Here is a 23684-nt window from a genome sequence, read left to right as displayed (position 1 = left end):
TGCCCTTTTACAAGTTCATTAGGACTCAGAAAGTAAATTTAAGCCAGTCAATGAAGGAAAAATACCACATGATCTCACTCATTTATGGATAATAAAGACCATTATACACTGATGAACAAAAATAGATACAGAGGCAGAGCAGCATTGATCAGACTGTCAAACTACAGCGGGAAGCCTGGGGAAGGTTGGGGAGGCGGGGTAAGAGATCAACCGAAGGACTTGTATGCATGCATATAAGCATAACCAATGGACATAAGACACTGGGGGATAGGGGAGGCCGGGGGAATGTCAAGGGGGGGAAAAAAAGGAGACATGTGTAATACTTTTTGTAATACTTTAAGCAATAAAACAAAATTTAAAAAAAAGAAAGTAAATTCACCAGACATGTCTAATAACTACTACTAATCAGAGGAAGTTTTTTAAAAAAAAATATATATTTTTATTGATTTTTTGCAGAGAGAAAGGGAGAGGGATAGAGAGTTAGAAACATCGATGAGAGAGAAACATCGATCAGCTGCCTCCTGCACACCTCCTACTGGGGATGTGCCCGCAACCAAGGTACATGCCCTTGACCGGAATCGAACCTGGGACCCTTCAGTCCACAGGCCGACGCTCTATCCACTGAGCCAAACCGGTTAGGGCAATCAGAGGAAGTTTTAAGATTTACCTAGCTAATTCATATATTACCAGATACGCTCTCTCACAAAATCGTATTTTAAGCTTAATGCACTTGGTAGCTTATTTAAAACAACTGGTTAGCATTGATTTAAGAACAATATTGGACTATTAATAACTAAGGAATAATAATACCAAATTACATTCTCCTATTGGTTTCATATGACTTTCCTCCTTTTATCTTCCCCTTAAATCACTGTGTGTATGTGTGTAAGTAGGAGGAATGAAGGGAAGAAAGAAAAAAGAGAAAAGAAAAGGGGTTGGGACGGGGGGGAATAAGAGGAAAAGAGAGAGAGGGGTGAGGGAGGAGAAGAAAGGAGATTAGAGATTTCTGAATTCTTTTACTTTTGCTCAAATAGAGTTAAATTATATTATTCCATTCTGCCTCAAAAATGATAAAAAAATTTATACTTTTTAAAAATATCTAATTTCAGAGCATACTAAAATAAATTTTCTTGTATTTTTTGTTAGAAATAAAAAATTATAAGCAACTTCACTACTCAATAATACATTTTATGAATAACCTAAAGGGCATTAATATATTCCTCATCATTTTAAAGTGAAGAAAAAAGTTCTAAAAAGTAGTAAATAAGTACACTATTAACAATTTAATTGCAAATATGCTCTTTTATCATCTCTTTCAAAGTTTTGGTTAGAATTACTATTTGTTGTAAAATTAAAATAATGAGGGAAATAAAACATAAATTTCTTCTTCCTTCCTTTAATCCCTCTAGATATTAGAGAACTACTATTGATAGGTAGTCTAGACTAGTGGTCGGCAAACTGCGGCTCGTGAGCCACATGCGGGTCTTTGGCCCCTTGAGAGTGGCTATTCCACAAAATACCATGTGCGGGCGCGCACGTACAGTGCGATTGAAACTTCATGGCCCACGTGCAGAAGTCGGTATTTTGTGGAAGAGCCACACTCAAGAGGCCAAAGAGCCGCATGTGGCTCTCGAGCCGCAGTTTGCCGACCACTGGTCTAGACTCTCCTGTGTGCTGCAGCACACACTGCAAGAATGTTTAAAACATGCAATGCTTGACTGTTTACTTAGTCAGGGGCACTGACCTCTTTTCCCTTAGATTGTCAAATTTAAAAAAATGACAACAGCCAATACAACAATAGCCGTCTGGTGGGAATTAATCAAAATTATATCTTTTTTTTGTCAGGTCAGCAAAAAATAAATTTTTTGGTATGCCACAGAATTTTAGCAATTAGTTTTTGTGTGTCATGAGATGAAAAAGATTGAAAATCGCTACTATAAAATATCAAAAAGAGGGAGGTGGAGATAAACATAACTATAGCAGTTCTACAGCTAAATATATTCCAAGGCAATATATTTCTATCTATCAATTAATAAGCATTTTAGTAGTGTTTCTTTTACCTTTTTCCTATTGACTTTTTAAACTACATTTATATAAAGATCCGTAATAAAACAAAATACTTCATTTTCCAATTGTAATTTCATTTTTAGATAGCATTATGCTCTCTTATGTGTTCATACAATTGCAAAATAATTTGAATAACACAAATATAAATTCCTAGAGCGAGTTAGGGTGGAAACATTAAAAAATTACAAACCTTGTAGGTGTTTAGACTCCATTTTCTAACAAGTTCTAACTTTTCCATTGCAGGATTTTTAATTTCATCTGCTAAAATAACTGGTCCACTTTTTGTCTGTGTTCTCTGGCCACCTGCATGATCATAAACACAACAGATAAAAACACAAACCAGGTAATGACAAGTAGGGAAAAAAAACAAAACACTGGTGCTGTTCAAATTAAACTACTTATGCATTTAAAAAAATGAGAAGGTTCCCACAAACTAAAGGTCTACAACTTCCTGGGATCATTGAAGATAATTTCCTAACACTTAAAAAATATTTCTATTAAACACAAATGCCATGTGGTTAGCTTGTCATCTTCTTTAAAAAAAAAAAAAAAGCTGCAATCAACCTTCTTTTCTAAACAAGTGTGTTTTACTTAAGAAAAATATAATTTCCACAATTAATCTTATAACCTAATGACCCTAAAAAAACTGTCAGTAAAAATCTGAAAGGCCACATACCCTCACACTGTGATCTCCTTTCACTGTACTATGTAAACTGAACAACACTAGAATGTTACTATAATTCTGGAGGATTTAAAAAATACAATTCAAATTTCAAACAATCATTAAAAATATCTTACCACCAGTATGAAAGGCTGGGTTAAAACAAGACCTACATTGTACCTCTTTTTCTTAAGAGACACCCCCTCCTCCATCAAAAAAAGCCATAATTACTAAAGGCAGTCTGATGCCCTGACATAAAAAACAACTCAACAACTATCTAATTCTTAACTGTAAAATATTTTTCAAAAAAGAAAATATTTAATAAACATTTATGATACTAATGACTTGGGATAAAAACTTTATAATAATTTTAGAAGAACAATGAAATAAGATAAAAGGTTATAACAAATGGTTTAAAATATTAGTCAGCAAAAATTTTTCTCACTCCTATAGCCAGACCAGCTTTTACCACAGCTTTACCATAATCTAAAATAAAAAATGATTTATATAAAATAAGACATTTAAGAATTTACCAAATTCTTATAGAAACAAAATACAAAATGTTAACGTGACATATAAAAAGAAATATGGTGTTCAATTTTTTCCTATTTTCATAGTCCAGAAATATTAAAGTGCAGAACAAATTTAGTGCAAAGAAATGGGTTTTTCCCAAGTATTTTTCATTGGGCAAAACTAGTAAATTACATAGTATTTTGTTATAGTCTGCAAACTATCTGTAAGCTGAGGCTGAAAATAGGAAGACACACGATCCATTCCAAACAATGAACAACCCAACTGTTGAAGACGCCTTTCTTGTTTAACTAGAAAACAGAGAGCAGAGCTGCAAAGTTGAAAGTTTAGGATCAAGTAAGTGAACCTACATTTCCCAGAACAAAGAAAGGATGATTTAAAAGGAATCAAAGTTTACAATGTTTTTAAATCTTAAAGTGAATTAAATTTCAGGTATGAGAGACAGTTAATAACTTTTAAAAGCCAGAAAGATATGTATGACTAGAATGATCATCTCCCTTATTGCTAAGAAAGAAAGAGAAAGAAAAAGCAGCAGCCACCAAAAAAGTCAGAATAACACACACCTAAGAGTATTAAGCAAGTGATTATGAAACTGAGTGAATTAGTTTAGCTTCAGCAGTAGCAAGAAGTGCTTTATCCAATGAGTGCAGTGAATACCTGCGGGAACAATTAAATCACTTCCTTGTTGAGCCAGTTGACTAGCTGCAACCCTGCTAGGAGACATAACAGATGGCAATGGTGGTGCTGAGGGACCTGAAAAGGATAGACATTTAACTGTGAAAATCCTTTTCCTCCTCCACATATTGCACATTTTTAATATTGATTTACTAACATTGCCTTTAAAATATTCAAAAACTAGTATCAAAAACTGGAATTAATAGCCTGGCTGGTGTAGCTCAGTGGTTGAGCATTGACCCATGAACCAGGAGATCATGGTTTGATTCCCAGTCAGGGCATATGCCCAGGTTGCAGGCTTGATCCCCAGTAGGGGCATGCAGGAAGCAGCCAGTCGATGTTTCGCTATCCTTCTCCCCTCCTCTGTCTAAAGTAAATAAAAACATATTAAAAAAAAACAACACCTGGAATTAATATATTTGCTTTCTTGCAGGAATGAACTAAGTAATAAATGGATGTGAGCAGGTTGAGTTCCTGTGTAAATTTTTCATTGAACTCTTAAGACCAAACAAGACACATAACTATCAGAAGAAACTTGGTAAGAGCATGTCTAAACAGAACTTTACCTGGACTCTGCTTTTTAAAAATAAATTACTAGAATGGAATTAAAGTCCCACAACTGAATGATTTAAAACTTAAGTAAATATTTTATTTCTTTATTAAATCCTCTCCCAAGGACATGCTGGGGTGGGGTGTGGGGGGGAGATACAGACAGACAGACATCGATGTGAGAGAGAAACATCAATTGGTTGCCTTCCATATGTGACCCAACCAAGGATCGAACCTGCAACACGGGTATGTACCCTGACCTGGAATCGAATCAGGAACCTTTTCAGTGCACGGGACAACACCTGACCAACTGAGCCACAATGCCCAGGGCAAGAAAACCCATTTTTTACACTTAAATATTTACATGGTTTTGTTTTCTTTGACTCATGAGAAAAAGAAAAAACACTTTTAAAAGGTTGTTAGGGGCAAGAGCATTACAAAGGATGCAACTTTGTCCTTTATATTAAAAATAGACATATATATGTGATGTGTGCTTGTTAACACAGCAAGTCTAACTGCTTATTCTTAAAAAGACTAGCTGATAAGATTGGCCTTTGGATGGTGTCTGGGAACTTAAATTTGGTTAAGATTCCAACCATTCCCAGAATGGTAAGACAGGCTCACTGTGCCTAAACTATTTACAAAATGTATCTATGCTAGACACCTGCTTTCCTTCTGGGAGCCTGGAATGTTGGTACATGCTAGGCAGAGGATCCTATGGAGCAATCTCCAGTAAAAATCCCAGGCACTGAGTCTCTAATGAGCTTCCCTGTTCAGTAACACGTGTGTCACAACTCTGCTGGGGAATTAAACACGGCCCATGTGACTGCAATGGGAGAAGACCCTCTCAAGCTTATGCCTACTTTCCTCAGGCTTCACCTCAGGCATCCTTTACCTTTGCTAACTGTGCTTGGTATTCTTTTGCTGAAATAATCATAACTCAAGGAGTCCCTTGAGTCCTAAATTACTAAATCTTATGGTGGTCTTGGAGATGTCCTATACAACATGTATAGTTGGAAAAAATAAAAGTTTTATTTTCCTAATTGCTTTGATATAGGAAATATGTATTTATACAAATCAATATTGACTAATAGCTATACATTTTGTGCTTATAAGCTAAAATCATTTAAATCTGCATTTTGATATAATTTTTGAGTTTTTATTTCAGTAATTTAAAACCAATTCCTAAGAGAGCACAAAGGGGGATAAATCAGTGGTTCTCAACCTGTGGATCGCGACCCCTTTGGGGGTCGAACGACCCTTTCATAGGGGTCGCCTAAGACCATCAGAAAACATATATAATTACATATTGTTTTGTGATTAATCACTATGCTTTAATTATGTTCAATTTGTAACAATGAAAATACATCCTGCATATCAGATATTTACATTACGATTCATAACAGTAGCAAAATTACAGTTATGAAGTAGCAACGAAAATAATTTTATGGTTGGGGGTCACCACAACATGAGGAACTGTATTAAAGGGTCGCAGCATTAGGAAGGTTGAGAACCACTGGGATAAATGGTGATGGAAAAATAAAATAAACAAAACAATTCCTATATAATAATCAGTGAAATCATGCACATTGATCTATTTCTATGAAGACTACTACTAAAACAATTCCTAAATCATTAAATTGAAGAGAAAAAGGAATATGCTTATAATTGGTGTTTTATCATTGAATTAAAGGGCTCAATTCTTATGCTTTTTAATAAAGGTAGCATTTGATGACCTCCCATCCTCCACCCCAGCCATCTTTAAAAATACATGGGCTCTTACCTTGATATGCTCCTGCTTCAATAACCCCCTCTTTGGTACTGTCAAAGCCATGAGATGTAATTTGGGTTTCTGAGAGACCAAGTCCAGCTGGTAATGAATGCTTCAAATCCTTAGCAATGTTTGAATAAAAAAGAAAATCTTTGTGAAAATCTCATAGTACATTAACAGTATAGGATAATTGTGTTCTTTTAATCACATATTAAACTATTTTTCTCTCTACTATGTAGTATTCCCTTATGCTGTCACAGCATTCTTTAACGATGTGTAACAGCAGCAAACTCAGCAAGATTTGCTATTAAGAGATACAAATTACTGTCATTATTCTAGAACTAAGTAGTAGGAAGGTATTAAAATTCAATTTTGAATTTTCTAATTTATTGATATATCAGGAAAATCATTTTAGAGAACAGAATTAAGATGACTAAAAAGGCCTATCTAATATTAAAAATTGACTGATGTGTAATATAATCATAATGAGTCTGGCTAATGATCAATATAAACAAATCATCCACTTGCAATATTAATTTTCAAGGTTAGCTCAGTAAACAGGGCTTCTCTGACTTCAAACAGTGTGAAAAAAAGAAAATTTCTTGCTCATTAAATTTACATTAAGCAAATTAGCCTATAATTGGAACTTAACCTAACAAATATAATATTCAAAATCAGCCTTAGAGCAAAAAAGAAGAAGAAGGAGGAGGAGGAGGCGGAGGAGGAGGAGGAGGAAGAGAGAGAGAGAGAGAGAGAGAGAGAGAGAGAGAGAGAGAGAGAAGAGGCATAGATTTCTAATTCAAAGTCCTCTCTTTCCTTTGGCTAGAATATGAGGAATTATCTAATTTTCATAATCAGATTCTATTAATAGATCTTATTGGTTTTCCACAATAATGACAAGTTAGTGATGCACTAAAAAGGTAAATATGTCTTTAAAATTCTTTCCTAATATTCTACCCCACTACATACAATGTGCAGTTATACTTTGAAAACTCAGAACATTTTGAGTTTTCTAATTTGCAAATTCAGAACTTACCACATATAGTCTCTCATAACTAATAAGTGTTGAGAGGGTTTTTCTTGAGAAGCTTATTAATTTTGCCTGGGCAATTGCTTGTTTGGTATGGTGGACCTAAATAACTAATGAGATCAATTCTCATCTTAGGTGATTTATCAAACAGCATCTGACACAGGTGATGTTCTCTCCTTGTTACACTTGCATTCCCCAAATTCAGGGCACTCTTGATCTTCCTCTGATATGTCCTATTGTCTCCTTCACTTATTACTCCTCATCTCCCCAACCTCCAAATCCTAGAATGCCTGAGGGTTCAGTCTGAGGACTTTTTCTCCTATATTAATTTCTCTGGTGATCATATTGATTTTTCTGGCTTTGAACATCATCTATACATTGACAACTACAAATTTATGTGTCTTACTTGGCCTCTCTCTTTAACTCCAATATTCTAAACACATTTCCACTTGGATTTCAAATAGGCATCTCAAACTTATATGTCCCAAACTGACTGATTATACACTACCCCCCCCCCCAACCCGGAAAAAAAGAGAACAAAAGAAAATAACACCACCTATAGTTTTCACTCCTTTTAGTTTATGGCATCTCTTTTACCAAAAGCTTAGCCAAAAATCTTAGGACTTACCTTTGACTCGCCTTTTTATCTCATATCCACATCCAGACAATCATCAGATGCTATTAGATCTACTCTCAAAATATATTCAGGATTAAACCAACTCTCTCCACTTCCACTGATTCCACTCTAATATAAGCTAATATAATATTTCACCTGGATTATTCCAAGAGCCTCCCAACTGGTCTGCCTGCTTCTGTCCATGACACATGGCTCTAACTTCACAAATCAACCAAAGGTATCCCCTATAAAAATGCTCTAACAGCCCCCAATCTCACTTGACTTAAAACCCAGATCATTAAATGTTCTCAAGGGATTACATGATTTGAGGTCATCTCCTACTAGCCTCTCAGGCTTGCAGCCACACTGTTTCTTCAAAAACAATAAACCTACCTCTATTTCAAGACCTTTGTACTGCTGTATTTTTCTTCCGGAATGCTCTTCTACCAGAAATCCATAGGACTTGCTTCTTTAGCCAGAGATGCTTTTCTCCAACAATGTATAAAACAGCAACTCCCATAAATTTCACACTGGAACTCCCTATTCTGTTTTATTTTTCTCATAGCAGTTATCACTAAGAAATATATTATGTGCATATTTGTTTTTTCTCCCCTCACTATACTGTAAACTTCATGAGAGCAGGGAGGTTGCCTATTTTGTTTGTGCTATATATTTAGCACCTTAAATAGTGCCCAGGATTTAGTAGATGTTCAATAAATATTTGTTGAATAAATAAATGAATTTGTTGAGTGAACTAAAGGATTTATGACTCAACATCATTAGATTAAGAAGCTGCCATAGCAATAGATTTATTTTCAAATTTAATTTAATGAGTATTTGCTTACTCTTACTATATGTTAGACTTTCTGGGAAAAGAAAAAAAAAAGATATAGTTCTTGCCTGACTGGAGAGACAAGATATACAAACATTAACGTAAAAGTTGAACTTAGTACCAAAGTAAAGACAGTAAGTATCAGAGGACTTCAGAACAGGGACTAAGTCCATGAGAACTAACTAGAAGGAAGTACTGCCTGAGCTCTGAAACACAAGGATTTATTTACAAACGGAACCAACATTTGATAAGTAGCACCTTCAGGACAGCCACTGCTTTGGACACTACAAACACAGCCGTATAGGAAACTAAAGTCTCTGCCCATATTACTCACATGGGGGGGTGGAGGGAGGAGACTGATAGTAAACAAATACTTGTATAATAATATATTAGGTAATAAAAAGTTCTGGAAATAAGCAGGACTCAATAAGGTTTTTTTGTGTGTGTGGTGGTGGTGTTGTTTTTAAAGGCAGGATGATAGAGACCCAGAGTGATAGGCAGAGGGTACTACTTTAAGTGGGGCACTCTGGGAAGGTCTCTCTGAGGACGTAAAATGGGGGCAGAATGCTGGATAAAGAAGTGAGAGAGTGAGCCATGTGGGTATGTGGAGAAAGGACAATGACTTTAAGGTAACAATGATGTTCTATTTCTTAATTGAATGTTAGAAAAGTAGGTATTCACTGTACTCTGAATTCACTTCATCAAAATATAATTCTCATGCCATAAAATTTATTTAGAGTTGTATAGCCATCACCACTAGTTTTAGAACATTTTCATCACTCCAGAAAGAAACTCTGCACCCAGTAGAAGCTACTTTCATTCCTACCTTTCCCCAGCCCCTGAAAACCACTGATTTCCTTTCTGTTTCTATGGGTTTGCTTATTCTGGACAGTCATACAAATGAAATCACATAGTATCTGTCTTCTAGCATACTGAGTTCAAGGTTCATTCATATTGCAGCATACAGGGTGGGGCAAAAGTAGGTCTACAGTTGTGAATATGTGAAAGACAGTGTTTATTCTTGTTTGATTATTTATTAATTATTGTATTATTTTCCATATGAACAACTGTAAACCTACATTTGATCCATCCTGTACATCATCAGTTCATCTTTTTTAAAAAAATATTTATTTCGTTGATATTTTTTCAGAGAGGAAGGGTGAGGGGGAGAGAGAGAGAAACATCAATGATTAGAGATAATCATTGATCGGCTGCCTCATGCACGTCCCCCACTGAGGATCGAGCCCACCACCCGGGCATGTGCCCAACTGGGAACTGAACTGTGTCCTCCTTGTATATAGGTCTGTACTCAACCACTGAGCCACACCGACTATGCAGCAGGTAATTTCTTTTTATGGTTGAATAATATTCCATTGTATGGGTATAGCACATTTTGTTTAACTATTCATCAACTGATGGATCATCATTTGGACTGTTTCCACTTTTTGACTATTACAAATAATGTTGCTGTACATGTTTAGTGTACATGTTTTTGGCTGAGTTATATGGCAATTCTATGTTTAACCTTTTGAGGAACTGTCTATCTTCCAAAATGGCTGTACCATTTTACATTCCCCAAAGCAATGTATGAGCATTCTAATTTCCCCACATCCTTATTATTATCTATCTTTTTCATTATAGCCATCCTACGAAGTAGCATCTCAGTGTAGTGTTGATTTGCATTTCCCTAATGACTAATGATGTTTAGCATCTTTTCATGTGCTTATTGGTCATTTGTATATCTTCTTCGGGGAGATATCTATTCAAATCTTTGGCCCTAGTTTTAGTTGGGTCATTTATCATTTTACTTTGTAAGACACAAATCCTTTATCATAAATATGATTTATAAACATTATTTCTGTGGGTTGCCTTTCGCTTTTTTCTTCACGGTGTTCTTAGAATCCCAAAAGTTTTACAAATTGATAAAGTCAAATGTATCTATTTTGTTGTTGTTGCTTGTGCTTTTGGTATCACATCTAAGAAACTAAATTGCCTAAACAAGATTGTTAAGATTCACATCTATGTTTTTCTTCTAAGAGTTTGATAGTTTTAGCACTTACCATTTAAATCTTTGATCCATTTTGAGTTAAGAACTAAAACAACATACAAATGGCACAGAGGTCCAAAAAGTTGTATTTACTGTATTCTTGGAACTTACCTGAGAGAACAATACTTATTTGAATTATCTGCCCTATTACAAAAATGTATAAACTTCCAAAAAAGAGATATAATAATAACAGTAGTTGGAAAGAGGGGAATTAGTAATTGGTTGAACAGTAAATACAATGGCTATCCCTGATCATCTGCATTTTCAAGAAGTTACAGGGACACCTTCCATTTTCTCATACATGGCCTCCAGAAGAAATAACTTCTAGTTGTCTGAGGATATTACATCTCACCTAACAGTCTCCCAGGGGTCCTTTATTCAACAAACAAAAGTGCTTCCAAAAAAAAAAAAACAACCCATGTTCTTTATATAAAACAGATGTAAAATCTGAAAAGAACTTAGGCCTCCCCGTACCTAAACTGTTACTAACAGAAGGATTCTAACCAAAAGAGGAACAAATGGGTCCATTCACATTCTGAATAGAGTTACCATTTTGACAGTAGTCTGGCAGCTAAATGAAACACAAAATAATATATATTATGTGAGAGGAATAGATGATTTGTGACATTACAGTATTTTATAAGCTTGTTGACTGGTTTTTTTTTTTTGATAAAATATATAAGTAATATAATTTAACCTCATACTTCACAAGAACTTAAAATGTGTCTTTATATTAGCCTTCCCATTTTCAAAAAAAAAAGTATCTCAGTTATAAGGCTGTGCCTAGCTTAGTAACATTTTAAGTATCTGCTACTGTATTCACTCCTATAGTTTCCGGAGTACATCTGAGAGACAATGAGCCCATTCATAACCCACAACATAAAATCCCTTATTTGCATTTTTATGTCACTGACATTCAACTCAAAGTTTAAGACTTTGCAAAGCTGTGCTTAATTATTTGTACAATAAAGTGGAATAAACCTGAAGTTAACTTTCTATTCAAGCTATGAGGATAGTGCTACAGTATTTAATAGTTTTTAAAAATAAATTTTCAAATAATTAACATGCTTTGGGCAATAAAAAATATTTAAATTTTTAAAAATCCTTTTCAAAAGATACAAAATAACACTTGTAATAACATCTTCCATAAAACTGTAAGGGGTGCTCATTTCAAACTAAAATAATTTGCCTCCGTTTTGCATATTTTAACTGAGGTAAGATAAGAATGAGATTAAAAATGTAAGTTTAGAACTTATAATTTAGCAGGTAATCTGCTTTTGAACTAAATTTAGTACAAGACCAACACATAAAGAACACAAAATGTTCAGCAAATTTGCTTTAAAATACACATCCATAAGAAGGTACACAACACTACAAGAGGTAAGCAGAATTACAGATTTATTAATTACTTGGGGTGAGGAGAAATCTTGAATAAAGGAGTGACTCTCAAAACATATACTGTAACTACCAACAATCTGTAAGGATTCTCCAAGTATTCTATAAATTACAGAACTCTCTTCTCCCTTAGTTTCTTTACACTATATTCTCCCAGTTTTCCTCCTATCTACATCTTTAAAAATGGCTTGGTGCTCTTTAATGGTTCTAGTTTCTCTACAAGAGAAAAGTCCTAAGTCTTGCTTCCCTTCCTCCCTTGGTGTCCAAACTATCTATTTATTTGTTTCCCTTGTTTCTAGACATGTCACTCCTGAAATTCACTCTTCAAAACTGTAGGCCAAGACAACTTCTACAAAGCAAATCAGACTGAGACACTTCCATTTTTATGTCATTTAGGGCTACTCTCCATTTACCTTTTAGATAAAAGTCCATACTCCTCAACATAGTTTTAAGGGTTTTCAGGATCTGGTCCCTGCTTGCCTCTCTGCCTGCCTCATTTCTTACACATTTGCCCCACATTCTCCACTTGAACAATAGTGAATTTTTAATGTTATGGTCTTACACCTTTTTCAGGGCTTTAGAGTTGCCTCTAAAGGGGGAACATCTTCACTCTCTTCATCTAGCTAGCTCATCCTTCAGATTCAGCTTGGATAGCAATTCCTCAGGTGATCTTTCCATATTCCTCCTACCAGTTCCCAGACCATGATATACCTGGCCTAGCATATCACTTCACATGGTAAAATTAATTTGTCTACATCCTCTTTCTCTGTTGGCTGTACACTCACTAAGACCAACCAAGGTTGCATATCAACCTTGTTTCCCTTTATTATTTTAACATCTAGCAGATATAATACTAATACTTCATTTACTAAGTAATTTTCTCAATTTAAACATCCTATCTCATTCTTCAAAATGGGTAAAACCTTCCAAAGCATTTACATAATATAACTGTTAAAGAAAAAAAATTAAAAACTATGTTAAATGTTCTGTGAATTTTGATCATTTAAAATTTCCCTCTGCTGTTTTAATGGTTAGCTGCTTACAAGGAATATCTGCCAGAAGCAAAGCTATTATTCAAACAGACCTCCACACCCCAATTCTACTGTAAACGAACTGCAACACCCTTAACCTCCTCATAGTGTTCTGAACCCTTTGCATGTCATTGGGCACACTTTCAGGGAATGATTCTATATGTTCAGTTTGCAATTCCTTCCAAACTGATTATAAGGTGTCTATACTGAATTTTCATAGCTCATCAAAAACACAGTCTACTAATGGCATGGTATATAGTTTGTTGCTTATTTTTTTAAATACAAATTATAAAATATTTAAAACAAAATAAAGTCAAGTGCATGAGCCTGCCTACCTATGTTGATGCAGAATGACTGGTTGTAGTAATAACAATCTGTAAAAGTGTATGATTTCCACCCCCTCCGTATACTTACAGAAAACCTAAAGTTGGTAGTTTGATTCAGGTTTGGTAATTTGTGAACAAAGAGCCAACAAAAATTGAGGGCAGATAAAAGATATGCTAGACTAATACAGTACAACCCAACCTACACTTTCGTCTCATATTTCATTAACCTCTTCATCCCTAATGTCTCTCACTTTCAGGCCTTATCTACTTAGTCAACTGGAACTCCCATGGCCACTCTTTGGACCATGTCATCAGTCATGAAGCAACACCACTGGAATCTTAAGTCTAATGCTGCTGAATTCATTCAAAGACTATCACTGGGAAAATTTGTATGTATCTACATTCAAAAAATTCCTGCTAGAGATAAAAAACTTACTCATGACAGCATTTGTATATAAATAAAGGCACAAACTATGGATTATAATGAAGATAGATAAGACTTCAGCCTTTCATTAAAAAGTATATTTATTCACAATTTTTAACAGCTATCCCAATCCAGAATTAATTTAATAGATATGTATATAATAACACATTTTAAAACTTATTTTTGGTAAAAGTAGTAAGAATATATTTTATACTTGAAAAGTAAATATTTAAAATGAATCTAGGTTTGCATGGTTTAAACAATGAAAACATTTGCAAACCATCTGCCATACCTCTTAAAGGGTCCAAGATATACATTTGGTAAAAACTATATATTATGAAGACATACTCATTATCTGCTATTCAAACTCTAGGATAGGATGACTGAAGTAGAAAACATGTTAAAATTTAAGTCCTTATACTGGAATTAATTCCTTTATCGAGCAACTACTGTTAACCAGAACAGTGTTGTGTGCTACACACTGTCTCTGCCCTAAAGGTGATTCCAATCTCTTGGGAAAAGTAGTGAGACTTGGGGATCTCAAAGGTACTCCCACTTAACTAATATCCTGTGATTTAACTCAAAATTTGCAGACCAGGAGTTTTTAAGACCCAGGGAACCTAAGGATCCAAAGACAGGGTTTAGGGGGGTGCTAAACTCCCTAAAATTGAATATAAAACTTGGTATCCTATGTATATGAAAATTTTTTCTGGAGGAAAAAGTCCATAGGTGAAAAAACCTAAATTGTGGATTTTAGTTTTGGGCCAACCACAAGAAACGTTTCCTTTTAGCTATACCTATTAAGGTAATTGCTCTAAATCTGCCAAATATAACTTAATTTACAAGAAATTTTACCATATGAAGCTAATATTTGCTTCTTCTCTTTATTTCATGCCACAAATTGCACATTTCTAATCTAATATTGTGACCAGCCATATAACAATAAATTATAATACGCAGTTACAAGTCAAAGAGTAATTTGTACTCTTAGAGATGAACTTTTCTAATCTCCAAAAAATACAAATTACCTTTTATTAAAAAGCAAAAATATTTTTGCTCCAAATAAACTGCGATAATATTAAGATCATTATCCTATGCCTCTCATCTTAATAAAAGAGTAATAAACCTCAAAACATTAACAGATGTTAAAGTGCTGCCAGAGAATCCCTATGACAGGTTCATACATTAAAATCTCTATGTGAATGTGAAGACTCTAACCAGAGCCTCTCTTAGATCAGACTAAAAAGGGAAATCAAATGAAAAATGAAAGATGAGACAAAAAAAACATTTGTAATTTCACTGCCTATGCCACAGTGACACCAACAGGCCAGCTAAGTTATGACAACTTAATAAACGACAGTCTTCATTTTATACAAGACTGTATTTTTTAAAGTGCATTATGCAGTAACCATTAAATAAAAGCCATTATACAATTTTAGACAGCAAATATGTATAAAAGGAAGATGTATATAAGTAAAATACCGCAGAAAAGTGGTCATGATCCAGTTTTACATGAGATCTTTCTTAGCCCATAAAATATAGTCTACTGGTAATAAATACACTTTAACATTTTCATAAACTTTTATTAAAATAGAAATGTGGGTGAGATTAAATGCAATTTCCCTTTTATCGATCAGAAAATACTAAAGGGAAAGTGTGCCAAAATGTAGGTAAATACAGGGTGGGGCACAAGTTGGTTTACAGTTTTGAGTATGCAAAACAGAGCATATTCAATATATATATTGATTGATTTCAGAAAGGAAGGGAGAGGGAGAGACAGAAACATCTGTCTCTGATCAGAGAGAATCACTGATCAGCTGCCTCCTGCACAACCCCTATCGGGAATCGCATCATGACCTCCTGGTTTACTCAACCACTGAGCCATAGTGGCCCGGCCAGAGTTTATTCTTATATTATTACTTATTATTATTATCGTATTATTTTCCATACAAACAACTGTAAACTTACTTTTCCCCCAACCCTGTATATGCCTAATAGATCCTGAGTGTAATTTATTCAACACAGTCAAAAGCTGCTTTTAAAATACTATCTTTTACTCATGGTAAAAGGGATCACACGGCCAATTTTTATTCTATTTAAAGCATATTAAATATGTAAGAAACTCTCATCATGCATGTATTTTTCATAAGAGCAGGTAAAAATGGAAACAAGTTTTATGATGTTGGATTTCTTTTAGGGAGGTGAAGTGCTGGTTGAAGTGCATTGTTGCTTCTAAGGAGCCTTTCCCAGTTTTAAAATTACATCCAAGTAGGGAAGACCTTCAGGACATCTCCTTTTTTCTTTTACCTCTCAGTAGAAAGTGAAATAGCACTGCAGGGGAATCTCCAAAAAAAGAATTTGACATGAACAAATGAGTAAACTTACAAAGCAGCAAGTTAACCAGCTTTGACTGCATAAGCAAAGAACTCATACAGAGGCAAGTTTCTCCCCACTCCTGGGACATTGGCAATGTTCGGAGACATTCTGCTTGTCACAACTGGAGGGTGCTACTGGTATTTGTGGGAAAAGAACAGGGATCCTACATGCACAGGCCACAACAAGGAAACTGATCTGGTCCAAAATGCTGATAGTGCTGAGAATGAGAAATTCTGATCTAAAATATCACCTGTTAAAGTATTTTATTCTTAAACATATGAAATAAAGAGAGCTCCATTTAAACTGTAAAATGATAATATAATTACCATTTTCAAGAATATGAAAACTATATTTTAAAAGTTATTTAAAGTTGTACACATGTACCAAATAACATAAAAAGGGGCATTTAATGAAAATAGCTCCAGAAATAGCAGCCATCACTATCATTTCTAGGACTATATTCAACATATTACTTACTTTATCCCATTTAATGTTAATATCCCTATGAAAGTAAGATTCTCATTTACAGAGATTAGAAAGCAAAAATGAGGAGATTAAATAAATACCTGCCCAAGGTTTCAACACTAGAAATTGCATAACTGACATTTAATCCCAGATCATCTGCAAACCCATGGTGTTGCCATTAAAATGCATTACATTTCAATTTCAAATGAAAGGCAGATTAAAATTTAAAGCACCCCTAATTTCATTTTTCACTGAGTCAAGCATGTTTTTTGAAAGTTAACTTTAGAAAAGTGAACAGCAAAGTCAAAAGCAGTCTACTTAGGAATTATGTACTAAGGACACATAAAAAAGAGATCAGACAGTGCCAATGTTTAAAAGGATAACCTAAAGTTAATATTTTTTCTTATAGCAAACAAAATTAAGTAGTTTTATAAAGTTACTAGAGGCCCAGTGCATGAAATTTGTGCCCCAGGGGGCAGGTCCTCAGACCGGCCTGCATTCTCTCCCAATCCAGGACGCTGCCACCGCCAGTCACCTCCTAGTCGGGGGCAGCTCCTGCATTGAGTGTCTGCCCCCTGGTAGTCAGTGTGTGTCATAGCAACTGGTCATTCCACAGTTCAGTCGATTTGCATATTAGGGTATTATTATATAGGACAGGGGTGGGCAACCCCTGGCACGCGTGCCAAACATGGCACGCCAGTAACTTTTGCTGGCACACGAAACCCTCTCTTATAATCTTTCATTTACAATTTTTTCTTTTTTCTTTTTTTAAGAGAAGTAAGCTTTATTTCCTTGTTTCTCAAATAGAGTTGGGTGAGCTGGTTGCTTTTTGGTAATTAATCAAAGAGACCAAATCCCATATCCTCATCTGACTCCTCCGACTCGTCCTTTGCTTCAACCTTGGCTGGGGCTGCAGCAGCAGCAGGAGCAGCAGTGGTGGCAGCGGCCACAGGGGCAGCAGCCACAAAAGCAGATGGATCAGCCAAGAAGGCCTTGACCTTTTCAGCAAGTGGGAAGGTGTAATCAGTCTCCACAGACAAAGCCAGAACTCGCTTGTACCCATTGATAATAGAATGGGATACTGATGCAACAGTTGGGTAACCAATGTGAAGGCATACGCTGGCAACATTGCAGACACCCTCCAGGAAGTGGGAATGCAGAGTTTCCTCTGTGATGTCAAGCACTTCCGGGTTGTAGATGCTGCCATTGTCAAACACCTGCTGGATGATCAGCCCAAAGGAGAAGGGGGAGATGTTCAGCATGTTCAGCAGTGTGGCTTCGCTGGCTCCCACTTTGTCTCCAGTCTTAATCAGTTGGACATCACTCAGGATTTCAGTGGTGCCCCTGGAGATTTTAGTGGTGATGCCTAGAGCCTGGAAGAAGGAGGTCTTCTCTGGCCCCAGACCAGTGTTCTGAGCTGGCACAGTGACTTCACACGGGGCAATGGCACCAGCATGGGCAGCAGCTGGCACCTTATTGGCCAGCAGCATGTCCCGGATCTCAGTGAGGTCCTCCTTGGTGAACACAAAGCCCACATTCCTCCGGATATGAGGCAGCAGTTTCTCCAGAGCCGGGTTGTTTTCCAGGTTCCTCGGATGGCCTCTCGCCTCATGGTGTTCTTGCCCGTCAGCACCACAGCCTTCCTGCGGAGGGACATGCGGATCTGCTGCATCTGCTTGGAGCCCGCATTGTCTGCTCTCACAATGAGGCATTTTGGATAATCATCCAGAAGTTGGATGATCTCAAGGAAGTAGTTGGACTTCCAGGTCGCCCTGTCTTCCCTGGGCATCACGGTGGTGCGTCAGGGATTGCCACGCAGGGTTTAAAGACGATGTCACTCCCACGAGGACACCTGGCGAGAGCTACAATTTTTTTTCTTAATATTGACTTTTTTATTTTTCAGACAAATTCAGTGTAGGTGCATCTTAGATAAATAAATAATTTTACATAACAAGTTATCTTAAAGACCATAGACATGGATTGACGAGAGAGGGGAAGAGCAATTTCTATGCCTCTGCCTTAACTCTCCCTGCCTTCCTAGATCTTACCAGTGTTTTGGTTTCATCCACATATGCTTGTGAATCTTTGTTCTCAGTGATGAATTTTGTTAAGTCTCCTAATAGGAGTAGCCTGACGGATGAAAGTAATAGCTCATGCATATCTCTGAAGGTCACGAAACATAAACCTGATGTAAAATCTCTGTCATCAGTGATGCAGCAGCAAAAGTCCCACTGATAATATCATACGGAGCCATAAAGTTTTCTGTCGGACTATCAGTGTACATGTATACATTAAAAAATAAATGTATTTTTCATCATCATATACTGTGTTTGTTGCGTGAATGAATTTTATTACTTCTTCAAGGTTCTTCACATATGTACATCTTAAGAGATATCAAGTAGGCGTAACATGTTCTCAAAAAATTAGGGTTGGCACGCAGAAGAATTTTGAGTCAGAGATTTTGCTGGTTTTGGCACGTACTCACAAAAAGGTTGCCCACCCGATATAGGATATGCCAAAAGTGTCAGACATACTCTTATGCTGTTATCAATAGAATTATTGATAACATCAAAGCCTAAATGCTTACTGGCCTGAGGCTTAATCTTGACAAATCACTATTATGACATACCTAGTCATCCCTACATGATAAATTAGATTCCTGGCATTTTGGTCAATCTAAGAAAATATTCCTATGTTAAACACTATTACTTTTGTCTCAACATTTAAGGGCTTATCATGATTCCTTATATAAGAAAAAAAAAGTGTTTTTACCTTATTAAAGCCATGTTCATGAGAGTCATCAACTTCTCCATTACTAGTCACCGCAATTTCTGCTGCTGAATTTCTGGGAGACTCTTGAGCCATGGTAGACTCCTACAAAAAGGAGGCAAAAAAAAAAAGTCATAAATAACACCAAATTATAAAAGGCAAAATTCAAAAGACTATATTCATGTTTAAGGCACTTAAAAGCCAGCATTAAAAAAATTAATTTATAATTTACCTAATACTTACATAGTAAACATGATATTAATATGATAAAAATGCATCTGGCTTTTAAAACTGAACTCAACTTAAATTTTTATATTAAAAACACAAGTTACTAGCCCTAGCTGGTTTGGCTCAGTGGATAGAGCATTGGCCTGCAGACTAAAGGGTCCTGTGTTCGATTCCAATCAAAGGCACATGCCCGGGCATGCAGGAGGCAGCTGATCAATGATTCTCTCTCATCACTGATGTTTCTCTTTCCCTCTCTATTCCTCTCTGAAATCAATAAAAATATATTTAAAACAACAACAACAACAAAAACTCCCCACAAGTTACTTGTTACAAGTACCATGGGCAATATCCTTGCCTTATAAATAGTGTTATGATAGACTATCACTTATAACTGGAAAAAATATTACAGAGAAAGACAAGCTTGATTTTTAATTAAACTAAAGCAGCTATACTTTTCCGATTGTATAAAATGGGTTTCTATGCCAGCTTTTGTGTAAAGAGTTTCCCTGATATAACAAAATTTTTGAAACTTCTATACTAGAAGAATAAATTTTTATACTCTGACTTTACTGCCCTAAAAGTCAAATAATGTTTAAAAATACATCCCTTAATTTTGTAACCACAGAAAATACAAATTTCTTTCAGAAACTAAATATGGTTAATCAATAACAGAACATCAATTATGGTTGGTAAAAATTTTTCTTGCTCCAATCATATGTGATTTAAGGAAACATTTGGCTACAAGCTAAAATGAAAATTTCATATCTGTGAAGAATCTTAAAAATAATATATTTTCTCTTATTTTAAAAATAAAAAAACCTTCAAAGTAAATAGGCTAACAGTTACCCTTTTCACAGAGAACAGGTGCCTCTCTCTCTTCACACACATTTAACAATGGTGCCCACTAGAAGAAAGGCCTTAATAGAGATATATGTCAGCAACAGAATCAATATCTAACAATATGTGTTCTAATGCTCAGACCTGAATCTAGCTGCTACTCCTGATATCGCATGCATAGAATTACCAAAATTAAATCAAACAACTAAAATAAGTGTGTGTGTGTGTGTGTGTGTGTGTGTGTGTGTGTGTGTTTAATCTATAGGCCTGAACCTACTGCCAAGAACATTAATTAAGGGGATTTTTATAAGCTGTTATTCTATTAAAAGCAAGTGTTAATGCAAATAGTTTTGTGCTATACTCTCTACTTCTAATAAATATAAAAAGGCTTATTCATATATATCTCACAGACATAATGTTGAGCAAATGAAGCCAGACTCAATGAGTACATACTATATGATTTGATTCAAAAATAAACTAATGAGTTATGATGACTGTAGGCAGAAGCATGGTTATCTTGGGGTGGAGAAACACTAAGTCTTGACTTTGAGGGTGGACTTCTAGTTTCCATTTCTGAATGTAAGGAGCTTAGAAGTTGCCACTTCATCTTAACAACAAGTAAGAAGCTGAACAGACTGAAAAGTCAACAACTCTTCTTGGATTCATAAGCGAGGGGAGGACACAGGGGCAAACTGCTGCCTCAAAATTGGAGAGACGGGCAAATACAGGGAGTCATGGCTTACCAGAGTGAAGACTCGCCAGTGTAAAAGACCTCAGCAACTAGCTCGGGTAGGGAAACCTGATGAATTGCTGGAGGTTCAGGTATGGACGATTCTAAGCGTTACAAACTCTAGAGAGAATAAGGAAGGGCCCACAACATTGTGAGTTTTACCTCCAGGAGCTGGACCAGGTTAGCATAGTAAATACTGGAGAAAAACCCCCTCATCCTTCCAGTGAGGGGAAGAGAAATGGAACTGTTTTTTTGAAATACACCAGAGCACTGTGTTCTTTTTTTTTTTTTTAATATATTTTATTGATTTTTCACAGAGAGGAAGGGAGAGGGATAGAGAGTTAGAAACATCGATGAGAGAGAAACATCAATCAGCTGCCTCCCGCACACCCCCCACTGGGGATGTGCCCACAGCCAAGGTACATGCCCTTGACCGGAATCAAACCTGGGACCTTTTAGTCCGCAGGCTGATGCTCTATCCACTAAGCCAAACCGGTCAGGGCCAGAGCACTCTGTTCTTAACAAGGCCTACCCCAGGAGAAATCAGAACCTAACCTTCTTGGATACAATCAGTGCCTAACTGATCTGAAGAAGGAAAATACCTAAATCCAGCCCACACTGACCATCTTGACACACCTAAGAGGGGGTAGAAAAAAATGAGAAACAATTGTGAAGTTCCCAGTCCAGAGGCACAGGTTTGCTAAAGACTGAGACCTAAGCATAGGTCTAGAGAATGCGTTCCTCCTCCTACACGTTATCAATACATTGTTAAAGGCCTATTAATAGCAGTTCCTTTTACTCAATGTATCATGTCTGGCTATCAAGAAAAATTACCAGGTCCTCCAAAGGCAAAAAAATAAAATAAAACAAACAGACAGAATTTGAAGACACAAAGCAAGCATCACAGCCAGACATGGCAAGGATGTTGAAATTATCAGACCAGAAATTTAAAATAATTATGATTAATATGGTAAGGGCTGTAATGGATAAAAGAGACAGCATACATGAACAGATGGGCAATGTAAGCAGAGTTATAAAAATTCTAAGATAGAATAAAAGTTAGCGATGTGTCTCTCTCACTGTCTCCACCTACCTTCCCCTCTGTCTGAAAATCAATGGAAAAGGTATCCTGCAGGGATTAACAAAAAAAAGAGAAAAAAAATAAAAAGGCAAACCACAAACTGGGAGAAAATAGATGTAAAATATGAATGTATCTGACAAATGGCTGGTGTTCCAAATATCTCTCTATATAAAACCCTAATATGCAAATAGACCGAACGGCAGAACAACTGAACAACCGGTCGCTATGACATGCGTTGACCACCAGGAGGCGTGCACAGAACATGGCAGGTGTAGGCAGCAGGCACAGTGCAGAACATGGTGAGAGTCGGCCGCAGCGGGATGGTGGAGCAAGTGAGCGGGGGGCGCCAGACCAAGGCAGGGTGCAGGTCGGTCGCTGTCATTGGGGCAAGCCTCTGGTGGTTACTGAAAATTCTTTGCTCCTGCCCAGCACTTGCACCTGCTGCTGGCGCCAGCCCTGCTTACACCCACTGCCAGTGCCCAGCCCCAATCGCTCCGCGCCATCAGCAGGTGCGAGCAGGGCCAGTGCTGTCAGCAGGTGGGAGTGGTGGGAGTGGGGCTGTGGTGAGAGAGGGGACCAGGGGCCGCGGCAGGAGGGGCCAAGACCCGCCCCTGTGCCCACCACAGCCTCGCAGCCCACAGTTCCTTTCAAGGTGCACGATTTTGTGCACTGGGCCCCTAGTGTAAATAATAAGAAAACATTTTTATGGCCAAAAATTTAACAAGCACTTCACACACACACACACACACACACACACACACACACACACACACAAACGCACGCACAAAAATGAATGGCAAGTAAATACATGAAAAGATATTCACATCACTAATCATCAAGGAAATGCAATTTAAAACCACAATAAGGTACAACTGCAGGGTGTCTCCAAAACAATGTATACACACTTTGAATAACTATTAATTCCAATGGGTCAAATCTAAAAAGAAAGAAACATCAATTGAGCTATCAGCTGCTAAAGTGTGTATACATATTTTGGGGACACCCTGTATATATACCCACTACAATAGCTAAAGTTTAAAAAGGCTGACAATACCAAATGTTGGTAAAGAGTAATTGGGAACTTGCATACACTGCTGGAGAGAATATTAAAAAGTACTTCACTTTAGAGAACTGCTTAGCAGTTTCTTATAAAAGTAAATATGACTCAGCCATTCTACACCTAAGCATTCACCAGAGAAATTAAAACAAATGTCCTGATTACACTTGTATATATGTATTCATA

The 23684-nt window shown here is 36.4% G+C and overlaps 1 protein-coding gene and 1 pseudogene across 4 annotated transcripts in view; both read right to left on the bottom strand.

Moving 5' to 3' along the window:
• The window catches only part of ARFIP1 (ADP ribosylation factor interacting protein 1), an 83032-nt gene that overhangs the window by 39867 nt on the left and 19481 nt on the right, over nucleotides 1-23684 (bottom strand). For 2 of the 4 annotated variants that reach the window (XM_006081786.3, XM_006081787.3), the window contains 4 exons: nucleotides 19569-19670; nucleotides 6267-6375; nucleotides 3917-4012; nucleotides 2258-2370 (listed from right to left, as the gene is read on the bottom strand). In XM_006081786.3, coding sequence (XP_006081848.1) covers nucleotides 2258-2370; nucleotides 3917-4012; nucleotides 6267-6375; nucleotides 19569-19670 — 420 coding nt within the window. The remainder of the gene's footprint in view (nucleotides 1-2257; nucleotides 2371-3916; nucleotides 4013-6266; nucleotides 6376-19568; nucleotides 19671-23684) is intronic. The other 2 variants (XM_006081789.3, XM_023755170.1) reach the window with 2 other exon arrangements.
• Nucleotides 17546-18662, bottom strand: LOC102419650 (annotated as a pseudogene).

The sequence above is a fragment of the Myotis lucifugus genome, unplaced genomic scaffold (assembly GCF_000147115.1).
Source record: "Myotis lucifugus unplaced genomic scaffold, Myoluc2.0 scaffold_1, whole genome shotgun sequence".
In the NCBI taxonomy this organism is placed as follows: domain Eukaryota; kingdom Metazoa; phylum Chordata; class Mammalia; order Chiroptera; family Vespertilionidae; genus Myotis; species Myotis lucifugus.
This window is presented reverse-complemented; position numbering and strand designations above follow the sequence as displayed.